Source organism: Lissotriton helveticus, chromosome 3_1 (assembly GCF_964261635.1).
Source record: "Lissotriton helveticus chromosome 3_1, aLisHel1.1, whole genome shotgun sequence".
Lineage (NCBI taxonomy): Eukaryota > Metazoa > Chordata > Amphibia > Caudata > Salamandridae > Lissotriton > Lissotriton helveticus.
The window spans coordinates 1,838,368,598-1,838,388,213 of record NC_136061.1 but is presented as its reverse complement, the minus strand read 5'-3'; the positions used below and the strand labels follow the sequence as shown (position 1 = coordinate 1,838,388,213).

General features: G+C 41.3%; 1 protein-coding gene across 1 annotated transcript in view; it reads left to right on the top strand.

Annotated features, from left to right (window-relative positions):
* Window positions 1-9,770, top strand: part of LOC144823882 (mucin-5AC-like) — a 663,881-nt gene extending 654,111 nt beyond the window's left edge. The window contains exon 48 of the mRNA XM_078682770.1: window positions 8,709-9,770. Coding sequence (XP_078538896.1) covers window positions 8,709-8,877 — 169 coding nt within the window. The 3' untranslated portion in view covers window positions 8,878-9,770. The remainder of the gene's footprint in view (window positions 1-8,708) is intronic.
* Window positions 9,771-19,616: the final 9,846 nt, after the last annotated feature.

Sequence of the window (19,616 nt, the reverse complement as noted above, 5' to 3'; positions counted from 1 at the left end):
CATGCAGAAGCAAATGAGGAATGTCATGGCTTAGGGGAGGACCCTATTACTGTGCACAATAGCCTGATACAAGATAAGGGGCAAATAGGCACCGCCACAATAGTCTTCCACCCAGAGTACAAATCAAGGTGCATAATAGATACTCTAAATAGGGGGAATATACTACACCTACTGAAAACTATTGATAGTCTTAAAACATATTCTCTAGTAACCTGGAGTCAGTAGAATTTATAGAACTGTCGGGACACTCAGGGGTAGAAGCAACAAAAACAGTATGGGCCACAGCAGAATTTCCTGAGAGATTGCTAAAAGAACAAGCAAAGTTCGACTCATGGGGAATAAAACTTCAACCATTTTTTAAACTAAGATATCCAGATCCTCTGACCCTTGACAGCCAGCAAAAGAAAGAGAACGGCAGCCCAATTAGAACTCAGGCCTAAGAGGGGCTCGGAGCAAAACCCCTGAGAACTTAGTTCATCGAGAACAGCCCAACAAGAAACTATCTGCCAATTGCAGACCAACCTCGCAAAATTGGAGTTGGCTATCCAGGACCCTAAACGTCAATGTCAAAAATCAATGACAAAGTAAAGCAAAAGCAGGGAACATGCCCAACGTCTTCAACTTGTGCTCCTGGAACATCAACGGCTTAGGAGACAAATTCTCGGACTCAGAATTAAACATCTACTTGCAAAGATTTGACATCATTACTCTGCAAGAAACCTGGACCGACAATCCACCAGTACTATCGGGATATAATTTTAACTTTCTGCTGCCTACATAGAGCTCATTGTTTGGCCACAAGAAGGGAGGCCTTGCCACGTATAGCTCGCTAAATTCCATTGTTGCAGTAGTACCCTTGGCTTATAAGCTAACTCCTCCAAATGCAATGCAAGCACTGCGATTGACATCTCGTGAGCTGAACAAAAAAGAGTCCTAATAAACCTCTATCTACACCCTAGGGAAAAAACCAAGGGAGCACAACAGCTGAAGGAAGAACTCATAAAACGAATAAAAACCGAGAAAACCAACAGCTTGATCATCACCGGGGATTTTAACTCAAATATGCTCAGTAATTCAGCCTCTGATACTATCGAAGAGGAGGACCCCTTTGCTTGGGAGCCAAGCCACCAAGACAACACCTCGGAAGGCAGAAGCCCGAAAACAGCCAGGAGTCTACTTGCAAAAATAGAAGAGCTGGGCCTCCGAGCACTCAATGGTAGATTCTCAGGGGCCGCCCCCAATCAGCTACATTTCATAGCACTAAGGCTAGCACTACAATTGATTTTACATTCCTCTCTCGCAGCCTGTATCAAAGGGCAAGAGATTTCCACATCGGCTCTATGGATTACAGTGACCACCTCCCTCAGGAAATCACGATCGAGGCCCCAAAAATACTAAGCCCCCTCGCCACCAACAGACTAGGCTCAGAATACTCAACAACTGAAAGACAGATAAAGTGTAAAACTAATGACCCACAAAGCCTTTTATCTCAAGCAAAACAAGCATTAGGAGATGCACAATTAGCAACCACAGACTTAATCGAGAGTTGGGAGGTGTTCACAAAAACTCTACGAGATAAATCAGAAATAAATGAAAATGTAAGGACTGACGGAATGGTCAAAGCCCTGAAACACAAAAACAATCATAATTTTAGAAACGACATCCAGTTAAAGAAGTTAAAGACCCAGATTAACAATACTTTCTGAAGAGTAAGGACAGAACCTTGTCACACGTCAAGCGCTGAGACAGTTAAAAGATACTCGCAGGAAGCTGATATGATGGCTTAAAAAAGAAACTGACGAGGTCTTTTGGGGAAAACTCCTACACGATGCCAAAATGAATAATGGCGCGCAGTTTTGGCAAAAGATTACCAGTCGGATCAATGAGCAAAGCCAGGGGATCGAATCCTATGCCACCGAAGAGGCCTGGATAACTTTCCTTGGCACACATTTGAACGAAGGCCAAGAATTGTGGAAAGAATCACGCAATCTTAAAAATGTTTCCGAAGAATGGAACTCTCAATATAAAGAAGCTCTCGCACATAATGAAGAATTCCCAATTACGAACGCACAGATATACTAAAGAATCTCGAAAGGGAGACGCAAGGGAGCACCAGGTCCAAATTGTATTCCCCCAGTCGTGTTTAAACAAGAGCCGGAATACTGGGCTGTCGTTTTCAAACCAATGTTTGAAAAAATCTTGCAGACTTCAACAATCCCACTATCCTGGAGTGGAGCAATCATATCCCCAATCTTCAAAACAGGAGATAGGAATGATCCAAGAAGCTATCGCCTTATAGCCTTACTTGATAATGAGGCAAAATACTACTCGGGCCTCTTACTCCAGGAGTTAACATCTTGGGTGGAAGATACAACAGCAATCCCATACAATCAAACCGGCTTCTGCAAAACATGGGGACGACCACTAATATACTAGCCCTATCGCTTTTGATTGATTCAGCACTTGTGGCAAAACAACCTTTATACTTGTGCTATATTGACTATAGTTCCGCCTTTGACCATGTTAATAGAAACATGATGTGGTAAAAATGAAAGAAAATGAAAATTCCATCACTGCTGTTGAACCAATTAATTCTCTTGCACAGCAATACCTGGGTCCAGGTCAAACTAGGTGCAGGGGAATTTTTATTCAGGAAGATCCCCACAAGCACAGGGATAAAACAAGGATGTGTGTTTGCACCAACATTATTCAATTTTTTTATGGCTGAACTGTCAACCTTGCTGAACGAAAGTAACTCTCATGCACCTAAGTTAGGGGGCACTCAGCTGTCCAATTTAATCTACGCGGATGATTTGGTGCTGATTAGCCGGACTCCGATAGGCCTACAGCGACTGTTGGATATCACCTCGCAATACTCTAAAACAAACAAACTCAGTATCAATCAAGGAAAAGCTAAAGTCATGTGCATCACTAATAGCAAAAAGAAATCAACGACCAGCTGATTATTGGAATCAAGGAAGCTGGTCTTCACAAGTAAATACAGATATCTGGTGGTCATTCTAGACCCCAACGGCAGCTTTAAGCCACAATGGGAGGAAATAAAAAATAGAGGACTAATGACAGTGGTATCCCTAAGAAACCTACAAAATAAGATAATTAGACCTAACCTCATTCCCCTAATAAAGGTGATTCAAGCAAAACTGATTCCATCAATCACCTATGGAAGCGAAACGATGAGAAGAAGGGAAGCTGAAATGGTAGACGGAACAGTAACAAGAGCACTGCGCATGATCTTTGTCTTGCCGAGGTACACATCACCTGCACAGATTAGACTTGTATTTGGGCTGGTAAAGTAAGAGCTGGCACGTAAAGGAGTATACTTTAAAAACTGGTATAAAATAAGCAGGAGAGAAGCAAATACACTCAACGCTCTCCTTTGGAAGGAACTGCAAATTAAAGAAAACTGCCCGCAAGGCTTTTCCTGGAGGACGCAATAAACACCTGGGGTGCGTCAACTGTAGGATCTGTAAGGGCCCCTGGCGGGCTTTAAAAAAGCAATAAATAACAGAAAATAATCTCTCCTGCAGGACAAAGCTCTACTGATGGAGCGACGACATGGTTGGCTAACTATACAATGTTATACCAAACTTAGGCCACAAACATATCTTCAGACCAGCTTCACCAAAAAGACAAAAGAGAAATTTCTGAAATATCGTCTAGGACTATTGCCTTCTGCAGACCACATGGCCCCTTGGCTTCATCCCTTAATGCCAGCAAAGTGCCGCCTTTGTGGGAATGGCAAAGAAAATATCTTACACCTTATTACCATCTGTAAGGAGCTGCTGCAAGATCGCCGGAACCTTCTGAGACTAATATTTAACAAAAAACGATTCAGGTCATGCAGGCAAGCGGTCCTGGCATGTGTTTCGGGTGACGAGGTTTAATTGAGCTGCCGACTGGTAAAATACATAGAAGTCGCAGAAGCCTTTCTTAACAAAAAGAAAGAACAAACAGAAAAAGCCAAATTGGCCTGGCAGTAGAGCAGAGGTCAGCACCACAACCTGCAATAAGAAGGGACGGCATCCATACTAGCAAAAATCAGGGAGGACAGTGATGGAACCCAGTGCAACACTTGTATCCTTAGAGCCAAAATAATCGGAAAATAACGAGGGCCCAGCTGGCACTTAGGAGTCCACCTGGTGTATTCACTACAAAGTACAAGCTTACAGGGAGGATAAAGTCTTGTTACCCATGCTGAATACGGACTGCAATATTCAAATGTATCTAGAAGGGGAAAGTAGGTCAGCCTAACTATGCAAAGCTCTTCAATGGTAGTGACTCAGCAGTGGACCATTTTTCCTTCCTGCATGTTTTTTAATAGTTTTAGCTTTAACACCTTTTAATCGCAGTTTTTTACATCATATCACAGTATTAATACAATTTTCTATGCTGCTATAGACACACAAAACCATTTTTTATCGATGTCGGTTAGTAATGGTTTTTATTAACTGTACAATAAAGTATTACCTTACCTTACCTGAAGGCATACAGGCTCATTCCAACGCTGCGACCACTGCGTTAGCCCACAAAGCCTGCGTCCTGGACATCTTTCAGGCTGCAACATGGGCATCCTTGCAAATATTTACCAAACACCCCTTCTTTGACAGTAAGGTCCATCGTGATGGGCATTTTGCCAATTTGGTTCTGCAGGACTTTTTTGTCTGCACCAGTTTCCACACTCTCTTTTGTGGAGGTATTGCTTTGTTGTCAATTCTAAGGTAAGCACTCTGTGGCTTGAGGTGTCTGTCACATGAACAAGTAACATGCCTTCCTTATCTGGTAGAGACTCTATCTAGCTGCACGTTCCTTACCAACCTACCCATTTTCTACATTTTGCAACCAATTTCTCTTCCTAAAAAGGTCCCCGTAGGCCCTTAGTATCTGAACACTGGTTAATCAGCCTTCTGATGTGGCTCTTTTCTTCTGGTGCAGAAGTAGTCATGTAAAGAAATTGATGTCAATGTACTGGGGTGGCAACTATATAGGCACTGTGCACTTTATTTCTAGTGTGGATAGCGCATACGACATCAACATGGAGTCTATCGGTGCCATCTCCTGAAAGGTACCGCTTAAAATGTTCTGGATCAAGTCTGACGCCTGGGGAATCTAAGCTCTACCAGATAAGGCATCTCCGAAGGTAAGTAACTCTTTCTTCAGCTGACACCTTGACCTAAGAAGATTCAGAAGAAGGACTGCCTTGCTGTCTGAAGAAGGAGGACTTTACCTGCTTGTCTTGAATCCAGGAACCCATAAGGGACTAAGTAGCTGACTTGTTAGAGCTATATGGAATCAAAAGCTTCCGGAGGTCTTTCCTACTTTCTAGTGGATTATACCTAAATGAACGTGACCTGGTTGCCTCTGGTATAACCCACCACTCTACCATGCACAATGTTCTGACACATTATGTCATTTGAGATGTCATAAGTGTTGTTTATGAATGCTATGATTTCACATGGTCTATATGAAAGGGTGCAAGCAAAGCGACATAAAGGAGGGAGTTATAGTTAATGTAGTGTGGCTAACAAGTTGCCAACACTGTGTAAGGCGGTGTGCGATTTACAGTAATTTGAAGGTGTTGCGTAAATTATAAATTTGAGATATAACTTTAGAATGTCTAATGTTTGTATGGTTTAAGTTTGGTTTGTATAGAAAGAATACATAAAGGTAAAGTAATTTGATTCTGGGGAATCTAAGGGGAGGAATCTGTGAGTAGATACTCTCTACCAGATAAGGCATTACCGAAGGTAAGTAACTTTTTCTTCAGAACACACCTGGACCTAAGAATGTCAAATGTTTGAATGGTTTAAGTTTGGTTTGTAAAGAAAGAATAAATAAACGTAAAGTAATTTGCAGGTGGTGCGTAAAAATATAAATTTATGGTATACCTATAACATAAGAATTTATAATGTTTATGTAGTTTAAGTCGGTTTTGTATAGGAATAATTATTTATGTTTTCCTAGCTATAACTAAACTTTAGCCTTTGTTTTTTTCATTTAATGTCTATGCTCTTTTTATTTAAAAAATGTGTTTGTAACATATCAAAATTTTAATCCATCGTTAGTATTTTCTTTTATACAGTCGTTGGAATAGGGTAGAGTAGAGTGGCATACAGTAGAGGGCCTGTAGAGTAGTGTGGCACAGAGTGAAGAGGGTAGTGTTAAGTGGATTAGAGTGAAGTTAGGTATAGTAGTGTGGTGTACAGTAGAGTGGAGTATACTAGATTTAGTGTAGAGTAAAGTGTGGTGGAGTGAAGTGATGTAGAGTGGAGTCGCGTTCATTGTAGTGGCATACAGTGGAGCATTGTGCTGTGAAGTGGCATACAGTTCAGTGATGTACAGTGCAGTGGCATAGAGTGCAGTGGTGCACACTGCCGTGGCATAAAGTTTAGTGACATACTGTGCAGTAGGATTGAGTTTAGTGATGTAGAATGCAGTGGCATACATGGCATTGGCATACAGTGCAGTGGCATAGAGTGTAGTGGAATACAGCATGGTGGCATAGAGTGCAATGGCATAGATTTCAGTGGCATACAGTGCAGTGATGCATAGTGCAGAGGCGTACAGGGCAGTAGCATAGAGTGCAGAGGTGTAAACTGCAGTGGCATAGAGTACAGTGACGCGGAGTGCAGTGACATACAGTATACAGTGGTGCAGAGTAGAGTGTTGCAGAGTACAGAGGCACACAGTGCAGTGGTGTAGAGTGGAATAGAGGGGCATACAGTAGAGTGCAGTGGCACAGGGTCCAGTGCCATTTAGTGTAGTGGCATATAGTGTGGCAGAGTAAGTCCAGTGGTGTTACTTTTTAGTACTGCAGCACTTTCAAGGTAACACCATGGGACTTCATAAACTTTTTTTTTTAAGAATAGATTTTCATTACCTGTGCAAAGTTTTCCAAGGTCCCTCATGTCTTCCTAGGGGAAAAATATTCTTCATGTACATTAATGAAACAAAGAACACTCGCAAAGTGTGTACAACACAATTTGGCTGCTACTTCATTTTGCAAGGGCAGTCAGCCAATTATATTGTGTTTTGTCATCACCATGTACCACTGTATACCACAGTATTACTGTGCAAAACTGTAACCCAATATACCACTAAGTTTTTATCTCTTATTAGTAAAAAACAACTGAACGGATTTTCATAAAATAGCAAAAAGGATTATTTCCACACTAATTGCGTGGCAAATTTCATGAAAATCAGTTCAGCCGTTATGCAGCTATGTCTGAGTACAAAATCCATGGAAAGTGCATGAGTGGAAAAACATGCTTTGGGACACCCCTTTTTTGTTTGCACCCACTTAACGAATCACCACAAACCTTGCATCATCTGCTCATGTAGAAAAAGGGACCTATTCAGCAAATTTTTGTGGGGATTCGTAAAACGGTGGCAAAGTTATTACCAAGTTAAATTCTGCACAATCAATTCCTGCATCTGTGAATTTAACCTTAACTAAAGAGTGGCGGTCTGTGATGTATGTATGGCTGCTGAGATATGCTGTAATTCTAGTAATCAGAGCTAACCATGATGTTTATTACATAAAATGTAATTCAAGAAGGTCTAATTTCGGAAGTATATTGTTTAGATCGCAAATAACTGTAAAGACACATTTTCAGTTTGTTTATGCTACTGGTACTGTACTCTTTTCTGACCATCTAAAAAATCTCGTCTAGAAAGCAGGGTGATTTAATCCTGCAAAAATGTTTTACTAAACAGGTTTACTATACCACAATTCTGTAAGTCTACCTCCTAGCCAACAAACAATTCTGTTGTCTGTTGAAGTACAATCAATTATCCATTCCTTTTACAACCACACCAGATGGGCGCAGGTCGTGAAAATGTAATTCAAATATTTTGCTACAGATATGTAGTGGTTTGACCTTTTAAATATTTTGCCTAGAAAAGATCTGACATTGCACAGTCAAGTTACCTTTCACTCACTGTGCAAGCTCTTGTGTTACAGGGCAGTCACGGCTGGCATGACTTGCAAGCGGGGTGGTCGCACAGTGGTTCTCGCGACTGTTCGCGCGGGAGTTAATTTAAAAAAAATCCAATAACTATGCTGAAAGGGCAGCATTGTGATTGGTCGGGACACCGACCAGCAAGGCGCCTCGGGGAGGCCATTTTCTCCATGTAAGCTGCATTGCAGCCTACATGGAGAAAGGCCAGAGTGCACATGATTGGTTTGGTCGGCCCAGATGGCCGACCAAACAGTCAGTTCCCTCAGCAGTGGGCAATCCACTTTTCCCCAGCCCTAGAGCAGACTCAACAACCGAACACTACTGCTTTCTCACAGTGCAAGAAGCTGATACATAAAATGGTAGTTTTACCATTTTATGTTTCTGCTTCTAGCACTGCGAGAAAGCAGTGGAGCGATGCTCCTCCGCCCTAGAGGAGGAGCTGGCCCTGTTAGATGGTAAAGTGTAGGTCCAGTCCGTGTAGGCATTTGGGAGCAAGGAGAACCACCTGTCCATGGAGTCCCAGCTTAACTTTATCTGAGAGAGCCATGTTTAGTTGATTTTAGGAGTCCTCGTAAAAGTTTGCATCTAGGGACATTATTTTCTCCTTTAATACCTATCATGGGGAACTAAATGTGAAACTAAAGTGGACATTTTGCTGTGGGGTAAATAGCGGTGTTTTCTGATGTTCTCTAACCTATGGTGCATGCTTTGTGTTCTGTTGCTTGTAAGGTACTCTAGCATGAAGGGAAAGATGGATCAGAAATGCACCTGCTGCCAGGAGGTGAAGACCAGACAGAAGACAGAACAGCTATCATGTCCAGATGGCAGCAGCATCGACTACACCTACAACACTGTGGATGAATGTGACTGCAGAAGAACTGCATGTGTCCCACAGTAAAAAAGACAGATATCAAATCGCATGAAGCTCTACAACTTCAGAAGTGAAGAAAACAAATTAACAAGACGTTCATAAATAATTTTTCCCCTGACTAGGCTTTAAGGAAGAACCACCAATATCTTTGGCAACCCTGTATATTTTACTTGCATAGCACATTTAATTTAGATTACTTCCTATTTAGCGGCTATGTATATCTAAACTTTTCACAAGAGGTGTTTTGCTTTATCAGTAGGTCCAGAGTTTGATGGGTCTTTTCAATGGGACTGGTGTTATTTTGGTCATGTGATGCACCTATGTGACAAGGGTGGGCAGTACACTTAACTATGCTGCTTGTGTCCTCCTATCACTGTTTTCTCTTCATACTACTGTCAGCATACTGAAGAGGGACTTCCCCATACATAATGGAAAAAAGGGAGACCAACAGGGACAAGGCTACAACAGCCTTCAAGATAGGGCTGATGGAAGTGAAAGTATGAAATGAAGGGAAATTCCTGTAGCAACCCCTTTAAATTCTCCCTGGGTCTCTTCTTTTTCAGTATTTTACAGGCCGTGCTTTCAGAACAGACCAGTGCATCCGCGTTTTCCTCCTATTCAGTCTAAAAAGACACATACCAAGGGAAGCATGTATCACGGTGTGAGATGTAACATTTAACACAATAATACCGCACCCTTGTCCCCAATGGAAATGAATCTTTGAAGATATTTAGGTAAAAATATTTCAGCAAACCTTCAGTGTTCTACGTTTTGTTTATATAGTTGCCATGGAAATCCATGTTGATTGTCTTGATTTTCTCTTTAGTCCTGGGTTGCCTACAAAATCATGTTTTTCACTGTTATCTTCACTGGTATTGCTGCTTATTAATACATGCTGATTAATAAACTGATGGAGCTAATATTGTCATAGTTTGTTTCATTTTTGTATTTGCCGGATTTAGGCTGGGCATCCTCACGTTCCTGTATCAGTGCAGGGACAAAATGGGTAGGTGTTAGAAAATGCCCCTTTTTGCGTGGTGATTTTTTGCTAACTTGTTTTCCTGGGTTTTGCACTCTGCGTTCTGAATTATTGCTGTCTAGACCCCAATGTATGTGCTCTGACACCTTAAATGTGGTCAAGTTGTCTAATCCCCAGGTGGCATATTTAACATTCCAGTTAGGTCAATGTGTGTGGTGCAGAAAATATAGTAATGTCATGTAAATTGAAATGTCGTCTGTGCACTGAAGAACCTATTGGTAAGGTATGTGACTTATCCTCTTTCAGTAAATGCAATTACAGAGGAGTAAGGAACACCACTAAAATAAAAGGGACATTGGTGAGTGTTGTCAAATGAAATCCAAACACTGGTAAAGGTTAAAACTTTTATTACGAGTCTCAGTGATCCACAGTGGCAGTTTACATATCAAAAGCCTCACACTGAGCATTCTTTTGTGAGCTTCATTGCCAACTGCTGGAATATACCAAAGGAGGATAAGAAGGGAAGCAGGAGATACCAAGACAGTGAGTTAAGAGAAAACGACAACAAGGGAATAAAATAATATATGTATAACAGATAAAATTAACAACCTGTAAGATTACAACACATCTTCCGCCTTAATATTTGGAGAAGGAAATAGATGCAAATAATACACTTACATATGATAGTCTTCATACCACTTAGGGGAGGACCTAAGTCTACTGAGTCTGGGAGTACTGGGGTTTGGTTCTTGCTTAAGTCCAGGCATATCTTGGACTTTATCAGGAGAACATTTGGCCGAATGGTCCAAGCTCCAATTTAGCCCATTATCCATGACTGCTACATTAAGTTTGATTTCTACAATTCACATAGATGCAAATAAGTTTAATACACCATGGTCTCTCCCTACAGGTTTCTTGACATAGGCTTGTTCACCTACTTCACACTTGTAACTTTTTGTGCCACGTTTGAAATCGTAAGATTCCTTATACTTGTTTTGATGGGACTCTATTTTGTATCTAGTGTCTGTAAGGCTAAGTTCGAATCGTTCGCCTCCCCCAATCCAATTTGGAAAGAACTTTGTGCTTGGCTTCCTTCTTCTGAGAGAAGTGAAAGGCAACATACCCGTGACCTGGCTGGAAGTAGTGTGATAAGCCCATAGCATGTCCCGAATAGCCCATTCCATAGGCATGTGATTGGCACAGGCGAGTTGTATACAGTCTTTTATCATTCTGTTATTTTTTTCCACTAGGCCATTCGCTCTGGTGCAATACAATGTGGTTTTATGGTGAGTGATGCCTAATTTAAACAGAAAATTAGACATAATTGCACACCATTATCTGTGAGATGGATGGATGGAATGCCTTCTGTAGTGAAAGTATCTTTTAGAAATTCAATGTGGACCTATGTAGTGATTAGATTGACTATCTTTGTGACAACTCAGTGGGACTGGTAATCTGTCAAGAAAAAAGCAAAACTTTTGAAACACCCTTGTGGTTAATGGGACCGATCATATCCAGGGCAAGTTTGTCCCATGGTTTCTCTGGAATAGAAAGAGAGGATAATGGAGTTTTGTAGGTGACCTTAGATTTGTCGCTGTTGGCACAAATTGAACAATTCTAAACCTTGGATTCTACCAATGAGTCCATTTTGGAGAACCAAAAGCGTTCTCTGAGTCTGGATTTAGTTAGGCTTCTGCCTAAATGACCTTCATGTACAAGGTCAATCACCTTGTCCCTTATGCCTTCAGGAGATATTATTTTGTAATTTCTGCATATCAAGTTCTGGTCTAAATTGATTTTGTGGCGACTTTCCCAAAATTACTTAGCTTTCCCATTGACCTCACTGTAGGAAGTGGACCAAACCCTACAGGGTGTATGATTTGAATTGGTCAAAAGTTTTGTCCTTGGCAGAACATTCTTCCCAGTCTTGGGAAGTAATGGCTGAGCAATTAATTAAAAAAACTGGATACTTAAGGGTGTTGTACTGTTGTTCTTTATACAATGGAGACCTAGATAAAAAATCGGCTGCCATGTTAAGATTCCCATGGACGTACTCTACTTTGAAGCAAAAACATTCCAAGCCAAGGATCCATCTGGCAATATGGGGAGTGCTATTGGAAGAACCCTTAGGGCTGAACATGAATGTGAGAGGTGTGTGATCAGTGCAAATGCAAAACTGTAGACCCCATAGAATTTCTAAAAATGTTTTATAGCCCAGAAGCATGCAAGAGCTTCTCTCTCCACTACGGCATAATCATTTCGGATTTAGCAAGGGTGTGGGAAGCAAATGCCACAATCCTTTCCTTGCCATCAATCACTTGTGACAGAGTAGCCCCTAAACCTTTATTGATTGCATCAGTTGTTAAGATGGTCTTCCTACAAGGGCCACAATTGCACAAAAAAGTAGCTGATAGGATGGCTTTCTTGGATTTCTCAAACATAGTTTGATGGTCTTTTAGCCATTTGTAGTGTGTATGGTACATCTTTAGATTCTGGAAATGGAGCATCCTTGACAGCCTCAAGGAGACACATTTCTGGTTTGAATCCATCTTTGGAAATGGTATGCCCCAAGTACTCCACAGATCTGACACTTATTTTACTTTTCTCTGTTTTTTAATGTTAGTCCTGTATTTTTCTAATCTGGAAAATACTATTCTCAATAAAACATTATGGGCCAGATGTAGGTATCCAAATACCGGTCGGTAACGGCCGAAAATACAGATTTTCGGCCGTTACCGACCGGTATTTGGATACTGAGATGTAGGGCCACCTAAAATACAGATTCGGTAATTTGACAGATTCGGTAATTTTACAGATTCTGTAAAATTACCGATTCTGTAAAATTACTGAATCTGTATTATGAGATGTAGGTAGCACTGTAATCAGTGCTACAGGGCTTTAAGAATTTGTTATTTACCACCAAATAGAAGTTGATGGTAAATAATGAAAAGCCTTGAAAAATCATTTTTTTTGCTTTTCAAACGCTGCCATGTTGCAGACATACATGCCCTTAGGGCATGTATGTCTGCAACATGTGCACCCATACACGATTGAGGGGTGCAACAGGGTGTCAAAGTGACACCCTGCCACCCTTCAATGTTTCCCCCAATTACTGAATCGGTATTTACCGATTCGGTAATTGACATTCATTCCTATGGGCCTCCAGGCCCATAGGAATGAATGGCAATTACCGAATCGGTAAATACCGAATCGGTAATTACCGAATCTTACCGATTCGGTAATTTAAAAAGAGAAATTACCTACATCCCATTTACCTACTCTTAAATACCGAATCGGTATGATTCGGTATTTAAGAGTAGGTAAATCGAGATTACCTACATCTGGCCCTATGTTTTTCTACAGTGGCCCCATAGACTAATACATCATCTTGGAAACCCAAGCTTTTTGGTATTCCTTCCAATACATGCTGCATTATCTTTTGTAAAACCGCAGCCGCGGATGCCAGTCCAAAAGGCATTCTGCAGAACATGAATGTGCCCATTGGTGTGGTAAAAGCCGTTAAACCCCGTGACTCCAGATGGAGTTTGACTTGATGGTAGGCCATGGAGGGATCTAGCACGCTGAAGCATGTAGCTTCCCCCATCGTGCTTAGAATTTCGTAGATGTGTGGTAAAGGGCGTCTCTAAACCCATATGTTATTATTGAGGTTACGTAAGTAAACACATAATCTAATGTTATTTTCTTGGGCTTTTCTCGCAATGACAATGGGGGCAATCCAATCAGAATAATCGATGGCTTGTCTAATGCCTAAACTCTCCAATCTCACAAGTTCTTTTTGTAAAGGATCCCACATGAGGTGTGTTATAGGTCTAGTTTTGTGCACTACTGGTATAGCATTGGGTTTAATCTTGGTTTTGTGTTGGAAATCCTTGAGCAAACCAGACTTTTCTGTGAAGATTTCAGGAAACTCATCGCAAATAGCTTCACCTGTAATAGACAATTCATGTATGGTATAAACCTGTTCAGGATTGTTAGGATCTAGTTTATTACTAATTCTATCTGATGTTGTCATCCAAGGAGATTGGAACCCTATTCTACAATATACACCTTTCCTATAGGGGACCGGTCTTTGAAAGTTATAAGGGTTTTAACCATCCCTTTGAGAGGAATCGGGTACTTGGTGTACCCACTGGGAGAAATGTCCGCTGCAACTTATTCCTCCTTGAGATTATTAGATGTGGATTTGTAATCAGATAAGTTAATTAATGTAAAAGGGGAGTATGAGTCAGCAAACATTTTGATCACCTTACCATTAAGTAATACATTGCATTCGGGGTATTTGATATGACTACCCGCATTAAATCATAAACTTGAAAAATGATATTCTTGACATAATGAGGCCTCCCATCTGAACTATCAATATTAACTGTCACTTTTCCTAAAAGTGTTTCTACAAACTCCTGCTATATGACCCTTTGAATTACATTTTCTACAAATGGCCGATCTGGCTTGTTAGTTAGGGTGGTTAACTAAACGCTTGCTGCTCTCACAGCACAAATATTTAGGCTTCTAATAATAATAATAATAATAATTTATTGTTCAATCAATAACATGATCATACACAGCAAATCACATAGTAAACAATATTTCATAAAAAAGTGAAGAACAAGTTTAAAAGAACATTGACCTAACTGGCTGAACCAGCATTTAAGACATGGTTACAGTTTTTGTTTTCACCATAAAACAATGAAGTCAATTAAACAAACACACCTATTAAAACAATCTATACCCATCTTTCCCTGATGTCCTGCTAAACAATTTTGCCAACAACTTGCCCTGCTTTTTAGGTGAGCCTATATCACAGTATTATTTTGCTTCTTTTGGTGTCTGCCACCAGGCATAGAGCAGATATCTAGATATTGTAAAAACAAGCCACCTTGTTGTGTCTGACCTAAATATGCATAGATTATCAGAGGGGCATGAAAATGAAAGCAGTCAGCATGCTGGAATTATCCATGATTTCCTTAAATTTGCATGTGCGGGACAGAGCAAAATGAAATGTTCTATGGTCTCTGAGGTAGAGTGACAGGCCGGACACAAAGGGGATACAGTAACATTTACTCAGCTATTTTTCATTGCATTCAGTGGGAGAATTCCTGTCCTAAATTGTATGTAAAGTGCTCGTGCCTGAGGGGGTTCAATATCATCCATATACAAATCTAGCTTAAAACAACTTTTAACATTTAAAAAAGCAGAAGTTGAAGTGCAACATGCCCCAACATCAATACATGAAAGTTCAACAAAAGCCCAGTACCTTTTTTTAACAGGGAGACTGTTTTCTTCCAATAGACTGTCATATTTCGCCCAAGCCCAGCCTAATAAACCACTCCCTGAACTTATTAAACCAGGGCAGTCGCCCTGTATGTCTTTGAAAAGTTAATCATTCCTCCACTGTATCCTTTACAGGGATCTGGGTACTACTGGTCCGAAGTCTAACCCAGAACGTTAGTACTTTGAGAACAGCAAAGAGTGTGATGGACTTTAGATCAAGGTCAAGGCTTAGTGGTAATATGGGTGTATTTGTTGGGTGGTTAAGGATAGCCCTTAAAAAACATGTTTTCCGCGACCTCTAGCTGTTTCAAATTCCTCAGCCCCCACAATTCTACCCCATAAAGGGCCGCACCTAGGCCTTTGGCCTGATGTATTTCAAGGATGGGGGAAATTGGGCAGAATACTGAGTGTTTTACCCTCTTTACTATTGTACAGTCCACATGCTGTAGTGTCAGTACACTCTTCTGGATTTGAGGTGACCACGTTAGGTTGTCACAAATTCTGACTCCCAGGTAGTCAAAAGCCTTGACCTGTTCCAAGTTTCGGGTACCAAACTTTAAGTTCCCCTTGGTGGATTTATAAGGGTTAAAAACTATAAACTTTATTTTTGAACAGTTAATATCAAGGCCCCGATCTTTGCATGCTTCAGCGAGCTTGGTTAACAAACTCTTAATGCCAATAGGGGTTTTAAGGAATGAGCAGTGTATCGTCTGCAAATAGCAAAGAGGGTATAAGGCTACCAGCTAATCTTGGGGGGTCTCCCTCACAATCATATAGTTCGCTTATGAGCCCATTCATGTACAGAGTAAACAGGGTTGGGGCAAGCAAGCACACAACCCTGGCACACCACCTTAGAAACTATTATGTTGTTTGAAAGACTACCATCAGAGTTCAACCTAACTTTTGCATAATTGCCTTGGTATAAGTGGACCAGTGGTTGAAGTAGGTCACCGGGCAGTCCTAAGTCTCTAAGAGTGGCCCATGGGTTATTACGGTCTATGGAATGAAATGCCGTTTTAAGATCAACAAATACGACATGTACTTCCAAATAAGAAGCAAAAATCTGAACTCTTGGTCTAGGGTACTTGTAGATGCCCTAAATTTTGCCTATAAATGTGAGATAATATTGTTTTCCTCTATCCAATTTTGTCAACGTAACACACTAACTTTACAGAACACTTTCGCAGAAACATCTATAAGGCTTATTGGCCTATAATTCGAGAGGTCCCCTTTGTCTCCTTTTTTGAATATGGGGATTATTTCGGCGCCCTTGAAGGGATGTCCCCTCCTTGCAAAATTTATGAAAAACAAGGAACCCACACTCAAAATCTTTTCACACCGTTTTAACTCAGGATGAAGAAAGATAAACAAACCTGAATATGTTTATCTCGGCAATTACTTACGCCGTTTTATTCAAGAATTTTTTGAAGTGAAAAAACGATTTATATCAAGAGAAGTATCAATGTCTTGAACTTACTTGCCAAACACGTAAACTTATACAAAATCAAAAAAATACGTGAATGCACAAACATGTGAAAGGGTACATATGAATTAAAGACTCAAATCCAACATAACATAATTGCGCAATAATTTGACAAAATGGCATTAAAAACAGTTTGAAGCAGTGGGCCCCAAATGTTAGGCTCTGCTTCGTACAGGTCTCCAGGGAGTCTGTCTAGACCTGGTGCTTTTCCAGTCCGGGGTAAGTTAATTGCTGTAACATTTTCCTGTATTTCAGCATAGTCTGTGTGGGTGTTAAAGTACATTTCCCAACTGCTACTACTGTTTCCTCCTTGGGGACAGAGACAGTGCCAATGTAAAGTTTCTGGAAGTATTCTTCCCTAACGTGCAATTGTATATAAAAATCATCTTCACTGACCTGCTTGATTGAGCCCTTTGACAGAAGGTGCCAGAAAAGCTGGCTGTCCTTCTGTTTTGAAGCCTCAGTTAGTGCGCGCCCGTTGTCAGCCTCCCAACTCCTTTTTGCCACATCCTGAGCCCTCTTATATATTCTCCTACTACTTTTGAAGTCATCTTGTGTCCCTTGCTTTACTGCCCCTTTTAAATTGTTCCTAGCTAGTCTACAATCCTTGTTGTACCACAGGGCAATGTTTTGCTTGGGCATAATGAAATTGCATAATCTGTTCGAATAGGGCTTAATAATATTTATTCATTGTTGGAAGCTGGACACAAAAGAACCAACACTTTTGTCAGGATCACTAAATACCATAAGGATCTGAGCCACTTCCCTATAGATCTTAGGAAGAAGTTTCCCATCAGCCACAACCTGGGGCCATTTGACTCTCCTGTTATTATTTGGGGTAATGATGGGGGCTATTGCTCGATGAGTTTAGCTTTGCAAGACAGGGAGGCCAGATAGGTCCAGCAGAAGGCCATTATGATCACTATCCTCACGGTTTTGGACTCTAATATCTTTGACATAGGGCTACAGATCAATGTCCACCATGATATAATCGATCCTACTTTTAACATTCCCCCTCTTGAACATAGACTTAGCTTGCTCATCTGAGGGTGTCCGCCCTTTACATGCACCACCCAATGGGCTAAGGTAAGAGACAATGCCTGCTGTCCAACCATGGTGCATATTTTAATGGAAGGTATCTGTAGCTTATTAACACCCCTAGCTTGCTCTTCCTCCTGTACTAATTATTGTACAAAATGTACTTGCTTAAAAGTCATATTAAAGTCGCCAGCTATGATAAGATATTACTCTTCCTTACAGGTATCAAGAAAATTGGAGAGCATTGTTAGGATTTCTGAGGGCTTATAATGGCTACTAAACCTGTTGTATATGTTAATTAATCTAACATAGATATTCCCTTTAGGCCATATCATATCTATGCCTAGGATCTCCTGGGATTCTACTTCAAGTGGCTTAGTTTTGCAATCCAATGTTGTCTTAACCCAAATTAATAGCCCGCCAGCCGGATGACTATCTTTATTCCTGCAATATTCCAAGAAATAATCTGTAATGGCTGGTCAGCACTCATGATTCCCTGGTGCGGGTAACTAAGTATGGACCTTACAAGCATTTGATCATGAACAGGTACTTAAGTGGTTGGCTGGTTGGGTGGAATGTTGTTCGCTAACTCATATAGGATGATTTTACCAGTGTTTGTTACTCCCTCAGCTTGACGGGCTACAGCAAAAGCACAGTCCGGCAATGAATTTACGTTCCCTTGGTTTAGTCAATCTGGACTATCCAAAGCAGTAAGTACTTGATATCTAAATCTGATTTCCAAGGGGAATTGCCCCTTTCTATTCAATGAATTTTGGGTGGCGCAGTCATTTTTTGAGGGAGATGGCACAGTTGGCTTAAGATGTTTATAAAAGAATCCAAGTGGCACTAACTCCTCTAGCTTTGGAGCAACCGCCCTGCAAGATATGGGTATCTTCAATTTATCACAATGCAGTCTCCTTTTGCAAGCTTTCGTAAAGAACCAACCCAACTCACTCTTGGGACAAACAAGATGTTATTTTATGTTATGTTATAGGTTTTTATTGTGTGCACAGCTACTCCAGCTAAGGAGCGTCCTGGCGCATTTGACAAGAGAGTGCATACAAACATAACACAGCTAAAAAGAGAGGACCAGGGGGGACCACTCTAAAGCACATAACAGAGACTGGGGGTGAATAACTAAAACAGGAATGTTTTCAAGGCTTTCCTAAAAGCCATAAGATCCTCTAACAGGCGCAATTCCACCGGGAGAGAGTTCCAGGCTGAGGCCGCCTTTACACCAAAGGAGCGGCCGCCCATGCGGCAAAGCCTGTATCTGGGGGCTACAACCAGGGCCTGGCCTTGGGAGCGAAGAGTACGAGTAGGAACATAGAGGGAAAGAGAGCCAGACAAGATTTCAGGGCCAATGCCTCTCAAGATCTTAAAAGCCAGGCAGAGTACCTTGAAAAGAATACGCTTCCTTATTGGGAGCCAATGTAGGGAGCGAAGAACATTCGCCACGGAGCAGAATTTAGGGAGGCCGACAATCGCCCTGGCTGCGGCATTTTGTACCCGTTGTAATCGGGTCAGCTCAGCCTGATTGGCCCCGGCGAGAAGAGAACTCGCGTAATCCAGGCGAGAGATGACAGTGGCCTGGATTACTAACTGTCTAGTTGGGGCATCAAAGTACTTAAGAACAGGTCTTAAGCCTCTCAACAGACCAAAGCAACAGGCCGCTGTTCTTTTAGTGTGTCCTACGAAGGTCAGACCCGAGTCTATCCACACTCCCAGATTTTTCAGCTCCAAAACCGGCACCGGGGATGGTCCCAGCTCAGATGGCCACCATTGATCACCCCAGAGTTCCGCTCCCCTACCGACAACCATGACTTCTGTTTTAGTGGCATTCAGCTGGAGACAGTTTCCTGTCAACCAGCTAGCCACCGCCTTCAATCCATCCTGAAACCTGGGGGCATCTACTTCCGCATCCCCGCTGAGAGTAACCGCCAGCTGTGTGTCGTCGGCATATGAGACCAAAGT